The 16,616-nt window shown below is 39.4% G+C and overlaps 2 protein-coding genes across 3 annotated transcripts in view; both read right to left on the minus strand.

The window, feature by feature from the left end:
* The window catches only part of LOC133545573 (zinc finger protein OZF-like), a 538,609-nt gene that overhangs the window by 466,283 nt on the left and 55,710 nt on the right, over positions 1-16,616 (minus strand). The window lies entirely within an intron of this gene.
* Positions 6,109-12,379, minus strand: LOC133545584 (oocyte zinc finger protein XlCOF8.4-like). Its single transcript, XM_061891317.1, has 2 exons — positions 11,880-12,379; positions 6,109-7,730 (listed from the first exon to the last, which is right to left on the minus strand). Exons 1-2 carry the CDS (start codon positions 12,064-12,066, stop codon positions 6,421-6,423), a joined length of 1,497 nt encoding a protein of 498 aa, XP_061747301.1. The 5' UTR covers positions 12,067-12,379; the 3' UTR covers positions 6,109-6,420.

A 16,616-nucleotide genomic window follows, 5' to 3' on the forward strand; every position in this document is an offset into this window, starting at 1 on the left:
AAACCGTGAGTCAGGATGGTGTGTGGAAAAGCTAAATCCCCGTGTCAGTCTCCCTGATAATAAAATTGTGAAAGCAAACATTTTGATGTAGGCTCTGTTTAAATGTGACATTTGATATTGGGTTTACCATCGGCCGGTGATTTTGTTATGCTGCCCAAAAAGTGTCAGACAGCGAAGTAGACTGTCAATGTCCTATTAATAGCAAAACCCTTGGACTTAAGAAGTTGTAGTATGTTGAAAAATGTGAAAGGAGTAGTCAATGCAAAGAAGACTTTGTCAAAGCAAGAAATTTGGAAAATCTTGACCTTTCCAGAATGGTGTAATAGGTTAAAAAAGGTGGTATTGTTGTATCTTTTTTCGTAGTTATTTTCCTTTTTTATTAAACATTTACAAGTACATTAGGCAATTCCTGAAGGAATTATGTACGAGTGCTTCAATGCTGGGAGACTGACACAGGCATTTTGCTTTTACACACACCATCCTGACCTACGGTTTCAACATTTGGTACTGCTTAAAACCGCAACTTAAAAGGGTTGGCAAAACAGCTACCAAGGTACGAGTCAAATTGGCGCCCATGTTAACTACCCAACCGTAGCTTAAAAAGGTTGGTTGAACAGCTATAAAGACTACGCAGCCAGTCTGCGGCCGGGCAGACCTTCGCTGCTGTTGCCCGGTCTCATTTGATGATTATTTGACAAAATAAAAAATCCTGCGGTATAAGAGTCTTTGGCATCTTTGGCAGTCTGCTCTTTGTAATTTTACATTTAATCAGGAGGTGTCTTCTGCCAAGGCATTCACTCTCCTGAAGGAATAAATAAAGTACTATCTAATCTAAAGTTATTGATGTCTAGGACAATTTCTCAATCGGTGGAGAATTGTTGAATTAATAACATGTTGAAATGACAAATGGTAATACGGAATTTCGGGAAAACAGAGAATTTTTCCAGTTCTGATTAAGAGGAAAGCTTCGACGGTGGAACAGTTAAAACGCGTTGAAAAATGTGGAAATCGTAGTCGCCAGAAAAAAGGTGGAAATAGGGCTTCAGAAGAGCAGGAATTCTGGAAATTCCTGAACTTTTTTTGAACTACGAAAATGGGAAGTTTGAATTTCCAGAATGGTGCAATGTGTCGAAGGTGGAATGATTTGAATAGGTAACAACATGTGGAAATGTTGTATTGTTGTATCTTTTTTTTATTTAACATTTAAAACTAGATGAGGAAATTCCTGAAGGAATTGCGTGTAAATGCTCCAATGCTGAATATGAACTGAAATCCTCGAATATTTTTAGCATTGTTGAAGTCAAGTACACAGTTTCTGAACAGTCTGAATATTTTGAAGTTGGAACAGTTAGAGTCAGATGGCAAACGTGGAACTTTGAAGCATTTCCACTTGATTTCAACAAGAATTTCCCCAAAATTTAGTCCATGAGTACTGTGTTTTACAGCAACACAAGCAATGACCTCCTAGTCCTTATAGTTGTTCAATCAACCCTTTTAAGTCACGGTTTGGTAGTTAACATGGACTACGATTGAAACTGTGATTCAGGATGGTTTGTGGAAAAGTTAAATGCCTGTGTCAATCTTCCAGATAACAAACAACAAGATTAAACACATTTCTGTTGTAAGGTAACACTGCATACTGAATTTGTCATTTGACTGGTGGTTATGATTGATTGACTATTCAAAAAGTCTTTGACAGTAAAGAAGACTGACAATGTTCAGTGCAGATAAAAGCCTTGATATTTCCTGACTTGAGTGATCATTAGTGATAGGTTGATGAGGTGTCGCATAGCCTTTTGACACGTTGCAAAACTGTATTGATACTGTGTCACTAAATACTGACATCTGCTGGACATTAAAAATCCCTACAGGCGACCTATGGACCGACTCAACTGACACTGATTTTATGACCTAGTATATACAATAATATAAACCAAGTCAGTGTATTTCATTTAGGATTATTTCATATCTTCATTAAAATAAAAATATAATTTTTTAAATCTTTTTTAGATACAGTCAATAAATAATGAGAACATGTATCATAACATGGAAATCTAAGAATAAATGAATGAATTGTTTATTTTGAGCCATGCAAACAAAACAATAGAATAACATAAAATACAAAAGAAATATATAGATACATTATTTTTACACCTACATTGAAAACATTACATGTGACTAATCTTTTGTAGATGTCAAGATTGGCTCAAAAGGGAGTGGGAAGAAGTAAACTTATTAGGTCCCACCCCTATACATATACAATATATATATATACAATATATAATACAATAATATATATAATATAATTCAATACAGTGGTTGCTGCGTAGATGCTATATATTATCTATATATAATACATTTAAATTCACACACACTTACATATATACATATGTACACACACATATATACACAACACACACATATATACAATTTATATATACATATACATACATATATACACATACACACACAATCACATACATACACACATGCATAAACCCAAAGTACACACATATCCATCATACACACACACACACCTATATAAATACTATGTATATAATAGTATATATAATATACACTTTTGTCTAAACATAATTAACAATTTATGGTGCCTATGGGAACAAGCTTTCCTTTTGACTGTGATATTAGTGGTTAAAAGTGGATCTGTGGCTGTGGAGCTAATGCCCCTGATCAACAGGACCTGAGGACCACTCTTGCTATGTGTCCTATGCTGTGCATTAAAAGAGACGAGGGGAGCCCCCTGCCAGAGGAGTTATCCACCAACATAAGATCCCCCACTCGCCTGCCCTGTACTCCAGATAGTGTACCCAAATCCCTTTTCTTAGTTTCCATCGGCACCAATTCTTTAGTCAGAATTCATATTTGTTTTTACATTTGCAGAATATTAGTATTCAAAACCAACAATGTTCACTACATTGAACACAAAACTATCTCTTACAAAACCGTAAAAACATCCACACCGTGGATTTTGTGAACTTTTCCACCCCCAATATATACATATAATATATCTGTGTTGGCGCTGTGATGAGGTGGCGACTTGTCCAGGGTGTGCCCGGCCTTCCGCCCGAGTGCAGCTGAGATAGGCTCAAGCACCCCCCGCGACCACAAAACGGGACAAGCGGTAGGAAATGGATGGATGGATCCAATACCAATTAAACACAGGGGATAACCTGGATATTTGCCATTTCACATTTTCAGTAAAGAAAACTACACATTATGTTTTTTGGGAAATATTTTACTTGGATGTTTTTTTGTTGTTGTTGCAGAAAACACATTTCGATAACCCAATCAAATATTGATGACAATATATGTAGACGAGAATGGACTCAATCTCATCCCGCTGGTATCGATCCAATACCAATGCTGCCAAACAACATGGCCTTTATTAAAAGGTTTATGAGATGTATTATATATACATATATACATATACATACATATACATATACATATATAGATAAATATATATATATATACACACATATATATATACACACACATACATATATATATATATATATACATATATAATATATACACACACACATATATATATTGTATATTTATATGCTCATATATGTACATATATATATACATACATATGTATATATTATATACACACATATATACTTATACATACATACATATATACACATTCATACACATATATACACACATATTTAAATATATATATATATATTTTTTTGTGTGTGTGTGTATATATGGGTTTCCAGTTTTTTTTTTAAGGTGGCCGCCTTAACAACAAAGCCACCGCCTAAATTAAAGCCTTTATTATTATTATTTTTTTTACTAATTATTTAATAACTTATTTTTTGTCCTGTCCATCTTTTTAGGGAAATCATTTAGTTGATGTAGATGTCCATATATATTGTTCAGATTTACTTTACAAAAGAGAAGTGTAGTATTTATTTGAATTTGACTTTATTAAATGTATTTGCATCACAAGCTTTTTCGCTTCGTGCTGCCTCTGCCTCTGTCGATACACCTATGCAGCACCCACCATTGTCCCACCCACACAACCATCTGATTGGTTACATACAAAGCCAATCAGCAGTGAATATTCAGAGCACATGTAACAGCCAATCAGCAGTGAGTATTCAGAGCACATGTAACAGCCAATCAGCAGTGAGTATTCAGAGCACATGTAACAGCCAATCAGCAGTGAGTATTCAGAGCGCAAGTAACAGCCAATCAGCAGTGAGTATTCAGAGCGCATGTAACAGCCAATCAGCAGTCTGTATTCAGAGCGCATGTAACAGCCAATCAGCAGTGAGTATTCAGAGCGCATGTAACAGCCAATCAGCAGTCTGTATTCAGAGCGCATGTAACAGCCAATCAGCAGTGAGTATTCAGAGCGCATGTAACAGCCAATCAGCAGTGAGTATTCAGAGCGCATGAAACAGCCAATCAGCAGTGAGTATTCAGAGCGCATGGAGTCAGTGCTCACGGCAGAGGCAGGCAGGGAGGAGAGACGGTGCTGGTTAGCAGAAAGCTGTTAAGCAGGTGAGTATAATGCAGCAGACTCTAAACACCTCCCAGTCAACTACTAGTAACATCACTATGAGCCCCTTGACCTTCTACTAATACAATTAAGACACACACACACACACACACACACACACACACACACACACACACACACACACACACACACACACACACACACACACACACACACACACACACACACACACACACACACACACACACACACACACACACACACACACACACACAGGGACGGCGTGGCGCAACGGAAGAGTGGCCGTGCGCAACCCGAAGGTCCCTGGTTCAATTCCCACCTAGTACCAACCTCGTCACGTCCGTTGTGTCCTGAGCAAGACACTTCACCCTTGCTCCTGATGGGTGCTGGTTGGCGCCTTGCATGGCAGCTCCCTCCATCAGTGTGTGAATGTGTGTGTGAATGGGTAAATGTGGAAGTAGTGTCAAAGCGCTTTGAGTACCTTGAAGGTAGAAAAGCGCTATACAAGTACAACCCATTTATCATTTATTTATATATATATATATATGGATGGATCCCTACATCATCACACATGTGTTTAATTGTGTATACTGCTTCAATAAATATTTGTTGCATAGAACAACGTGCTTGTTTGTTGTACATTTAGAATGTTTTAAACTGATAATACTTTAGTTAGTAATACTAATTTAGTTAACATATAACTTAAAGGCCTACTGAAATGAGATTTTCTTATTCAAACGGGGATAGCAGGTCCATTCTATGTGTCATACTTGATCATTTTGCGATATTGCCCTATTCTTGCTGAAAGGATTTAGTAGAGAACATCGACGATAAAGTTTGCAACTTTTGGTCGCTAATAAAAAAAAGCCTTGCCTTTACCGGAAGTAGCAGACGATGTGCGTGTGACATCACAGGTTGTAGGGCTCCTCACATCTGAACATTGTTTATAATGTGAGAGCGATTCGGACCGAGAAAGCGACAATTTCCCCATTAATTTGAGCGAGAATGAAAGATTCGTGGATGAAGAAAGTTAGAGTGAAGCACACAAAAAAAAAAGAAAAGAAAAGCGACGGCTCCAGGCGGCGGCAGTGGGACCGTCCCAGATGTACTTAGACTCACCATGATTTGATTAATGTGGACCCCGACTTAAACAAGTTGAAAAACTTATTGGGGTGTTACCATTTAGTGGTCAATTGTACGGAATATGTACTGAACTGTGCAATCTACTAATAAAAGTATCAATCAATCAATCAATCAAAGACACATTTACTAGGATAATTCTGGAAGATCCCTTATCTGCTTATTGTTTTAATAGTGTTTTAGTGAGATTGTAAAGTCATACCTGAAAGTCGGATGGCTGCGGTGAACGCCAGTGTCTCTCAGAGAAGCCAAGATTACAGCTGCCTTTTTGAGTCCGTTGTGTCCTGAGCAAGACACTTCACCCTTGCTCCTGATGGGTGCTGGTTGGCGCCTTGCATGGCAGCTCCCTCCATCAGTGTGTGACTGTGTGTGTGAATGGGTAAATGTGGAAGTAGTGTCAAAGCGCTTTGAGTACCTTGAAGGTAGAAAAGCGCTATACAAGTACAACCCATTTATCATTTATTTATTTAAATCACAGGTGAGTGTTTTTCCAAGACAAATACTTACTTGTCCTTTACTGGAAATCTGACCAGGCAGGTTGTGCTGTGTTGTTCAATTTGTAATAAAAGTACACAATGTTACATATTAATGCATATACTTGACCGAAATAAGCACTAATATAAAATATCTAATCTATAAATGTAAAGGCATGTTAAAAAGATTGTTACACAAACAACAATGTCACACATGTTATATGTGCTGATGTTGTTAGAAAGTCCAAATTAAAGTCTCGACAGTTTATTTCAAATCTTGCAGTTTCATTTGCTGCTGCTGTTCTCACCAGCACACTTGTGTTTCCTACACTGGTACTTATAAGAGAATCTTTCACCACACACACTGCAACTCAACACTTTCTCTCCAGTGTGTGTTCTCATGTGTGCCACAAGGTTTGATCGTTCACAAAAGCTTCTGTTGCAGATTGAACAGGGATGTGATTTCTCGCCAGTGTGTGTTCTCATGTGTCTTTTCAAATGTTGACTTTCCGTAAAGCTTTTGCCGCAGTCTGAACAGATAAAAGGTTTTTCCCCAGTGTGCGTTCTCATGTGCACTTTCAAATTGTTACTTTCTACAAAACGTTTACCACAGGCCGAACAGATAAAAGGTTTTTCACCGGTGTGTATTCTCATGTGTGCTTTCAAATTGTGACTTTGTGCAAAACCTTTACTACAGATTGAACAGGAAAAAGGGTTTTCTCCACCGTGTATTTTCATGTGAACTTTGAAACTCTGACTGTGAGTAAAACATTTACCACATTCTGAGCAGGAAAAAGGTTTTTCTCCACTGTGTATTTTCATGTGTTCTTTCAAATGATGATTTTGTGTAAAACCTTTACCGCAGATTGAACAAGAAAAAGGTTTTTCTCCAGTGTGTGTTCTCATGTGTACTTTCAGATAAGGTAATTTAAAGGTTTTGTCACAGTGAGAACATTTAAAGCGGGTGTTGTCAGTTGTCTTATCATCTTTAGAGTTTTCATCATCAGTGTCAGGAGAGTGTGAGGTTGTGTCCTCACTATCTGATAGTGGAGCTAAGATCTTGTCTGCTTGTGATCCTCCACAGTGGTCTCCATCAGCTTCTGTTGTCATGTGTTGTCTTGAGCTGCTGCTTGGAGGCTCCGCCCCTCCCCTCTCCTCACTTTCACCTTTGACCTCATCATCTTCACTCTTCACAGTCACTGGGAACTCCTCCAGTCCTTCAATATCCTCTCCCCCCTGACTGATGCTGTATTCCTCTTGGTCCTCCTCTTCTTCTTTAAAGTAGGGGGTCAGTGGGTCCTCAACTTCCTTTTTAATATGAGGGGTCAGCCTGTCCTCTTGCTGCTTAAAGTGAGGGGTCAGTGGGTCCTCCTCTTCATTTTTGATGCGTATGATCAGTGGGTCCTCCGCTTGCCCTTTCATGTGAAGGGTCAGTTTAACATTATGGGTCTGTGGCGTCTCGTCTTCCTCTTTAACGTGGGGGGGATGTGGCTCCTCTCCTCCCTCTCTGATGCGTTGGGAATGTGATACCTTTTCTTCCTCATGTATGTTGGTGGACTGTGGTTCCTCCTTCTGCTCATGTTCTTCATCGAGGTCTGCGGGCCACAAGAACACAAACATTCTTTAGAAAACTCCAACTTTGCTCAGTCACATGAGACATTGTCCTGCACCAACATATGATCGCAGTTTCCCCCTCACAGCAGTCAGGGTACTTCCAGCTGACACATGAAGAAGACCTTCAGGGGAATGCCTTCCCAGGCCAACGTCCAATCCACCTTATTCATATAAAAACATCCTAAAAGTCATTCCTGCCGTCCTTAATGGTAGACGCCATACGTGAAAGTGTGCTGTTCTCCCTCTGAATAAGTCATACACACACAGGAGATAATGTACCACATGCCGACCTCCACGAAGTGGTACTAGTGATGAGCTCCCCCTGCTGGTGGACAATAATTACAGTGATTGTCACATTCATCTTTAGACATGTCTGCTCCAAAAAAAAGCATGAGCACAGTCAACATGTTGGCCAAAAAAGTTTTGCTTTCATTTAGTGTTGCCACAATTAAACCTGGAAAAAGTAATCAGATTACTGACTACTCCTTCAAAAGATTACTTGTTTACCTTATTTATAATAGTAATAATGGATTATGCTAATTTAGTGCGTTTCTAGACATTTAATTTGTGTTACAGTGACAACTGAGAAAACATTATTCATGCAGTCCACACGTTCAATGTGGTAAGCTACATTTAATTATAATAGTAATAATAAGTAGAAGAGGCAATTCCTGAAGGAATAGCGTGTGAATGCTCTAATGCTGAAATTTTTTTCTTTTTTCTTCTTTGTCATGAAAAAGGGAGGTTTTTGTGGTTGGTGCACTAATTGTAAGTGTATATTGTGTTTTTTATGTTGATTTAATAAAAAAATGTACTTTTTTTTTTTTTTTTTTAAATAAAAAATTATTCTGCGGCCCGGTACCAATCGGGCCACCGTGGCCGGGTGGTTATGGACCACTGATATACAGGTTAATACTCATACTAACATTTTGACATTTTTCTCTGTAATATGACACATGTGGGTGACTGCAAGACATACTTGATCACAGCCAACAGCCACACAGATCACACTGATGGTGGCCGTACAAACAAATTTAAGACTGTTACAAATATTCGCCATATTGTGAACCCACATCAAAAAAGAATGCCAAACACATTTCGGGAGAACATCTTCACCGTTACACAAAATAAACACAAAAGAACAAATACCCAGAATGCCAAGCAGCGCTACTCTTCCGGGCTGCACCCCCGCAACCACCAAACCCCGCCCACCTCAACCGACAGGGAGGGCGGTGATGTGGGGTAAAATGGGGAAAGACTGGGAATTGTAGAAAATCCTGGAATTTGTTTTATAAGTGTTGAAAGGGAGCACACAGATCCTGAAGAGGCTGAATATTTTGAAGTTGGAACGGTTTGAATCGGATGAAATAATGTGGGAGTTGTGAAACTTTCATTACATTACTTTCAATGCATCCTCCAGTTTGTGGCTGTTATAAAGGCATATTCCCAGAGGATATGCATTTTTACAGCATGTTGTAAAGAGATAGCATTCCAAAAAATACTTCTGGGTATATCATATTGATCAACTAATTTTTATATAGAGGTTAAGTGAGTGGAATGGAAGCTCCATTGTTAGAATTAGGATAATTAAAGGGGAACATTATCACCAAACCTATGCAAGCGTCAATATATACCTTGATGGTGCAGAAAAAAGCCCATATATTTTTTTAACCCATTTCCGAAATCTAAATGGGTGAATTTTGGCAAATTAAACGCCTTTCTGTTTATCGCTCTTTTAGCGATGATGTCAGAACGTGACGTCGCCGAGGTAATACACCCGCCATTTTCATTTTCAAAACATTACAAACACCGGGTCTCAGCTCTGTTATTTTCCGTTTTTTCGACTATTTTTTGGAACTTTGGAGACATCATGCCTCGCCGGTGTGTTGTCGGAGGGTGTAACAACACTAACAGGGAGGGATTCAAGTTGCACCACTGGCAAGAAATCTGCCGCCAGACCCCCATTGAATGTACCAGAGTGTCTTCACATTTGACCGGCGATGCTAAGACAGACATGGCACAGAGATGTATGGATAACCTGCAGATGCATTTGCAACCATTAAGTCAACCAAATCACAAAGGTGAGTTTTGTTGATGTTGTTAACTTATGTGCTAATCAGACATATTTGGTCAAGGCATGACTGCCAGCTAATCGATGCTAACATGCCACGTAATCGATGCTAACACACTATTTACACTAGCTGTATGTACATTTGAAACTAGATACCCACATTTAATGCGAAACAAACACTTACCAATCGACGGATTTAAGTTGCTCCAGTGTCACAAGATGCGAAAGTCCTGATCGTTTGGTCCGCACATTTTACCGGCGATGCTAATAAGGCAGCCATGCTATGGGCCACTTCATTAGGTACACCCACGCTATGGCCGAATAGAGTCAATAGCTATTCGCTCAATAGCTTCAATTTCTTCTTCAATTTCATTTTCGCTATCTGCGTCCATACTCCGACCATCTGTTTCAATACATGCGTAATCTGTTGAATCGCTTAAACCGCTGAAATCCGAGTCTGAATCCGAGCTAATGTCGCTATATCTTGCTGTGGTAACCGCCATGTTGTTTGTATTGGCAGCCCTGTATGACGTCACAGGGAAATGGACGGTCGCATCGCAAATAGCGAAAATCAAGAACTTTAAAGCTTTTTTTAGGGATATTCTGGGAGGTGTAAAATGTTGAAAAAAACTTCAAAAAATAAAACAAGCCACTGGGAACTGATTTTTATGGTTTTTAACCCTTTTGAAATTGTAATAATGTTCCCATTTAAAGGCCTACTGAAAGCCACTACTAGCCACCACGCAGTCTGATAGTTTATATATCAATGATGAAATATTAACATTGCAACACATGCCAATACGGCCTTTTTAGTTTACTAAATTGCAATTTTAAATTCCCCGCAAGGTATCCTGTTGAAAACGTCGCGGAATGATGACGTGTGCGCGTGACGTCTCGGGTTGTAGCGGACATTTTTTTCCAGCCCGATCCAAGCTATAAGTAGTCTGCTTTAATCGCATAATTACACAGTATTCTGGACATTAGTGTTGCTGAATCTTTTGCAATTTGTTCAATTAATATTGGAGAAGTCAAAGTAGAAAGATGGAGGTGGGAAGCTTTTAGCCTTTAGCCACACAAACACAGCTGGTGTTTGCTTGTTTAAAATTCCCGAAGGTCAAGCTTTACTATGGATCAGAGCGGTCAAGCGAACATGGATCCCGACCACATGTCAACAGGCAGGTTTCGGCGAGAAAATTGTGGTAATAAGTCGGCTCTTACCGGAGACATCAGCGGAGCTTGCGTCCTGCTGCAGCTGCGTGGCTTCCCTCAGAGACACTGGCGGTCACCACACCCCTCCGACTTTCAGGTACTATATAATCTCATTAAAACACTAGTAACACAATAAGAAAATAAGAGATTTTCCAGAATTATCCTAGTAAATGTGTCTAATAACATCTTAATCCCTCTCACTGCCCTCGCCTTTTTGTTTTTTGTAGTCCTTCACTCTAATTATCCTCATCCACGAATCTTTCATCCTCGCTTAAATTAATGGGGAAATTGTTGCTTTCTCGGTCCGAATCGCTCTAGCTGCTGGTGGCTATGATTGTAAACAATGTGAGGATGTGAGGAGCCCTACAACCCGTGACGTCACGCGCACATCGTCTGCTACTTCCGGTACAGGCAAGGCTTTTTTATTAGCGACCAAAAGTTGCGAACTTTATCGTGGATGTTCTCTACTAAATCCTTTCAGCAAAAATATGGCAATATGGCGAAATGATCAAGTATGACACATAGAATGGACCTGCTATCCCCGTTTAAAATAAGAAAAGCTCATTTCAGTAGGCCTTTGAGATTTTGCTAAGGTTTGTTTATGACTTAGAATGCATCAAAAATAAAAACATGTTATTGTCGTACATAAGGATTGTGAATGATAGGCAAAATCCAAAAATCGGATCCCCTTTGATAATTTTTCTACATCCTGTAAACGGGGTGATGCTGTGGTGAAAGCGAGGAAAAAAAATACATGTCATGAAAAAGCAAATTTCAGCAAAAATGTCATGTTCTTGTTATGAATCAAATAAAAAGTTAGTAAATATGTGAGAGTAAGAAGTCAACAAACCTGTTCTGTCTAACTCATCTTGATGCTTCTTGAAAACAGCGTCCAGTAGTTGATTGTAACCCTCTTTTGTTCTAGAAAGTTCCGCCTCGTATTCTGCTATCGTTCTTTCTAACACTACAAATATTTCTTCAACGGCAGCAGTTAGTCGCTGATCCACCAACGCTCTCAACGTGTGTAATGTAGACATTTTCACACAATCACAAGACTTTACTCTCACACTTGATCTCTACTTAGCGATGTGTTGATAACTTCTGTGTCTTCTGTTAGCAGCTAACAAGCTAAGCTAACTAGCGAGCTAAGCTAACTAACAAGCAAAGATAGCAGGAGAAGCGGCACAGTGCTTCTAGCACATCGAGACGATTTGTATCCTTGAATAAAGAATCAAAGATGTATTTTATACGACGTAAATATTTCAAACTGGAGAACAAATAATAAGACTGACTTATTAGCGTCCTGCTTACTTCTTCCCCGTCAATGTCTTTTCACGACAGTTAGCACACTTGACGCTGCTCTTCTTTTTTTTTTTTATGTTTATTTATGAATTTCAACATTTACAAACAGTTGAGAAACATTAATCAAAATAAGTCCAACAACAGTATAAAACATTACAAAACATTATATATATATATTCCCATCATATCAATTCCTAGATATGGTCATAATTATTTTAAGTGCACTACGCATAATAAACACAACATTATTAATATTGCTACTACGGATAATTTAATCAAAAATTCCCTAAAACAGCCCACTACCTATAATATAGTTTTTTTTAAACATAAGATCCCTGATAAAAAAAAATGTTCCTGCTGTTACCTCAGAAATTGCCTGTTCGGATGTTATGATTGTGGCTCAGAGATTTGTATGTAGATTATATTTATTTTCCATAACAAACAGGATAACTTAAATACCCTGGTAGTGGAAATAAGCTTAAATGTTTGTATTTAAAATTTTTTAGTTGATTTTCATAAAATATGCTATTTAACTGCTACTGTTTAACAAGGACTGATTTAAATTGTGTTTGCACAACAAATGTTTTGGCGCTTTTGTTCATGTGGGAGAATATTCCAATAAAGGTGCACTACACACTACTTTTGAATTCATTATTGGGCTTTGCGTATACAATGCAGTTAATCGCGATTAATCTGAGAAAAAGTGTGATTAACTTTGATTAACATTTTTAATCGATGCCCAGCCCTAATATATATATATCCATCCATCCATTTTCTACCGCTTATTCCCTTTCGGGGTCGCGGGGGGTGCTGGCGCCTATCTCAGCTACAATCGGGCGGAAGGTGGGGTACACCCTGGACAAGTCGCCACCTCATCGCAGGGCCAACACAGATAGACGGACAAAATTCACACTCACATTCACACACTAGGGCCAATTTTGTGTTGCCAATCAACTTATCCCCAGGTGCATGTCTTTGGAAACAAAGTGCAAGGCCATAAACTCATTCAGATTCAGTAAATAACTTAAATTTGGAACACAGCATCATCGTTTTCACAGCTTTTGTGTTGTTAGAGGTAGAGAGCGTTTTAATGTAAAAAAAAAACAACCTTTAAAAGATCTTTTTTAAAGGCCTACTGAAAGCCACTATTACCGACCACGCAGTCTGATAGTTTATTTATCAATGATGAAATATTAACATTGCAACACATGCCAATACGGCCTTTTTAGTTTACTAAATTACAATTTTAAATTTCGCGGGAGTTTCGTCTTGAAAACGTCGTGTAATGATGACGTGTACGCAAGACGTCACAGGTTTTCAGGAAGTATGAGCGCTGCACACACACACAGCTAAAAGTAGTCTGCTTTAACGGCATAATTACACAGTATTTTGCACATCTGTGTTGCTAAATTTTTTGCAATTTGTTTAATTAATATTGGAAAAGTCAAAGTAGAAAGACGAAGTTGGGAAGCTTTAGCCTTTAGCCACACAAACACACGGGGATTCCCTGTTTAAAATTCACGGAGTTGAAACTTTAGTATGGATCACAGCGAACATGGATCCCGACCACATGTCAACCAGTAGGTTTCGGTGAGAAAATTGTGGTTAAAAAGTCAGATCTTACCGGAGAAAAGCTGAGCTTGGGCCGTCCATAAAGCTGCCGTCGACTTCCCTGAGACACTGGCGTCAACAAACCCGTGGAGCAGGGGCGTCACTAGACCTAATACTGTACTGGGGCACACCTGGGGCAAAAATAATTCATGTGAGCGTCCAAAGCGCGCAAGCAAAAACATTTTTAGCACTTATTTATCATAAAAAATACATAAATAGTGCTTTCAATCAATCAATCAATGTTTACTTATATAGCCCTAAATCACTGGTGTCTCAAAGGGCTGCACAAACCACTACGACATCCTCGGTAGGCCCACATAAGGGCAAGGAAAACTCACACCCAGTGGGACGTTGGTGACAATGATGACTATGAGAACCTTGGAGAGGAAGAAAGCAATGGATGTCGAGCGGGTCTAACATGATACTGTGAAAGTTCAATCCATAATGGATCCAACACAGTCGCAAGAGTCCAGTCCAAAGCGGATCCAACACAGCAGCGAGAGTCCCGTTCACAGCGGAGCCAGCAGGAAACCATCCCAAGCGGAGGCGGATCAGCAGCGCAGAGATGTCCCCAGCCGATACACAGGCGAGCAGTATCTGGCCACCGGATCGGACCGGACCCCCTCCACAAGGGAGAGTGGGACATAGGCGAAAAAGAAAAGAAACGGCAGATCAACTGGTCTAAAAAGGGAGTCTATTTAAAGGCTAGAGTATACAAATGAGTTTTAAGGTGAGACTTAAATGCTTCTACTGAGGTAGCATCTCGAACTGTTACCGGGAGGGCATTCCAGAGTATTGGAGCCCGAAATGAAAACGCTTTATAGCCCACAGACTTTTTTGGGCTTTGGGAATCACTAATAAGCCGGAGTCCTTTGAACGCAGATTTCTTGCCGGGACATATGGTACAATACAATCGGCAAGACAGGATGGAGCTAGACCGTGTAGTATTTTATACGTAAGTAGTAAAACCTTAAAGTCACATCTTAAGTGCACAGGAAGCCAGTGCAGGTGAGCCAGTACAGGCGTAATGTGATCAAACTTTCTTGTTCTTGTCAAAAGTCTAGCAGCCGCATTTTGTACCAACTGTAATCTTTTAATGCTAAACATGGGGAGACCCGAAAATAATACGTTACAGTAATCGAGACGAGACGTAACAAACGCATGGATAATGATCTCAGCGTCTTTAGTGAACAAAATGGAGCGAATTTTAGCGATATTACGGAGATGAAAGAAGGCCGTTTTAGTAACACTTTTAATGTGTGACTCAAAGGAGAGAGTTGGGTCGAAGATAATACCCTGATTCTTTACCGTGTCGCCTTGTTTAATTGTTTGGTTGTCAAATGTTAGAGTTGTATCGTTAAATAGAGGTCGGTGTCTAGCAGGACCGATAATCAGCATTTCCGTTTTTTTGGCGTTGAGTTGCAAAAAGTTAGCGGACATCCATTGTTTAATTTCATTAAGACACGCCTCCAGCTGACTACAATCCGGCGTGTTGGTCAGCTTTAGGGGCATGTAGAGTTGGGTGTCATCAGCATAACAGTGAAAGCTAACACCGTATTTGCGTATGATGTCACCTAGCAGCAGCATGTAGATGCTGAAGAGTGCAGGGCCAAGGACCGAACCCTGGGGAACTCCACACGTTACCTTAACGTAGTCCGAGGTCACATTGTTATAGGAGACGCACTGCATCCTATCAATAAGATAAGAGTTAAACCAAGAAAGGGCTAAGTCTGACATACATACATATCAAAACAATTCGTGTTTTGATACGTTCTAATAAAATATTATAATCGACGGTATCGAAAGCAGCGCTAAGATCGAGGAGCAGCAACATAGATGACGCATCAGAATCCATCGTTAGCAATAGATCATTAGTCATTTTTGCGAGGGCTGTCTCCGTCGAGTGATTTGCCCTGAAAACGGATTGAAAGGTTTCACATAGATTGTTAGACGATAAGTGTTCATTTAACTGCTCCGCAACAATTTTTTCGAGGATTTTTGAAATAAAGGGAAGGTGAGACACCGGTCGGTAGTTTACCATGAGGTCAGGATCGAGGTTAGGTCTTTTAAGAAGAGAATGAATAACAGCTTTTTTGAATGCTAGGGGAACAGTGCCCGAGGGAAGGGATGAGTTTATAATATTTTGCACTGATGGACCTAATAATACAAAAAGATCCTTGATCAGTTTCCCAGGAAGTGGGTCAAGTAAACATGTTGTTTGTTTTATTCCATTTACACGTTGTAACAATTTGTCTAATGTTATTTCCTCAAAACGAGAGAAACTATTTTAGAGGGCAGTATCCGCCGTATATACAATCGTGTCAGTGTTAATAGAACCCAGTTGTAGCTGGGACGCATTGTCTTTAATGTCCTTTCTAATGACTTCAATTTTCTTACTAAAGAATTGCATAAAGTCATCAGCTGAGTGGGTGGAGCTACTGGAAGGGGTCCCTTGTTGGGTTAGCGATGCTACTGTACTAAACAAAAATTTAGGATCGTTTTTATTACGGTGGATGAGATTTGAGTAATATTTAGCTTTAGCTAAGGTAAGCATGCGTTTATAAGTTATTAAACCATCACTCCATGCTTGATGGTGCACCTCAAGTTTAGTCGTGCGCCATTTGCGTTCCAGCTTTCTACATAATAATTTCTGAGCTCTAGTTTCTTCTGTAAA

The sequence above is a fragment of the Nerophis ophidion genome, linkage group LG28 (genome assembly GCF_033978795.1).
Source record: "Nerophis ophidion isolate RoL-2023_Sa linkage group LG28, RoL_Noph_v1.0, whole genome shotgun sequence".
Classification (NCBI taxonomy): Eukaryota; Metazoa; Chordata; class Actinopteri; order Syngnathiformes; family Syngnathidae; genus Nerophis; species Nerophis ophidion.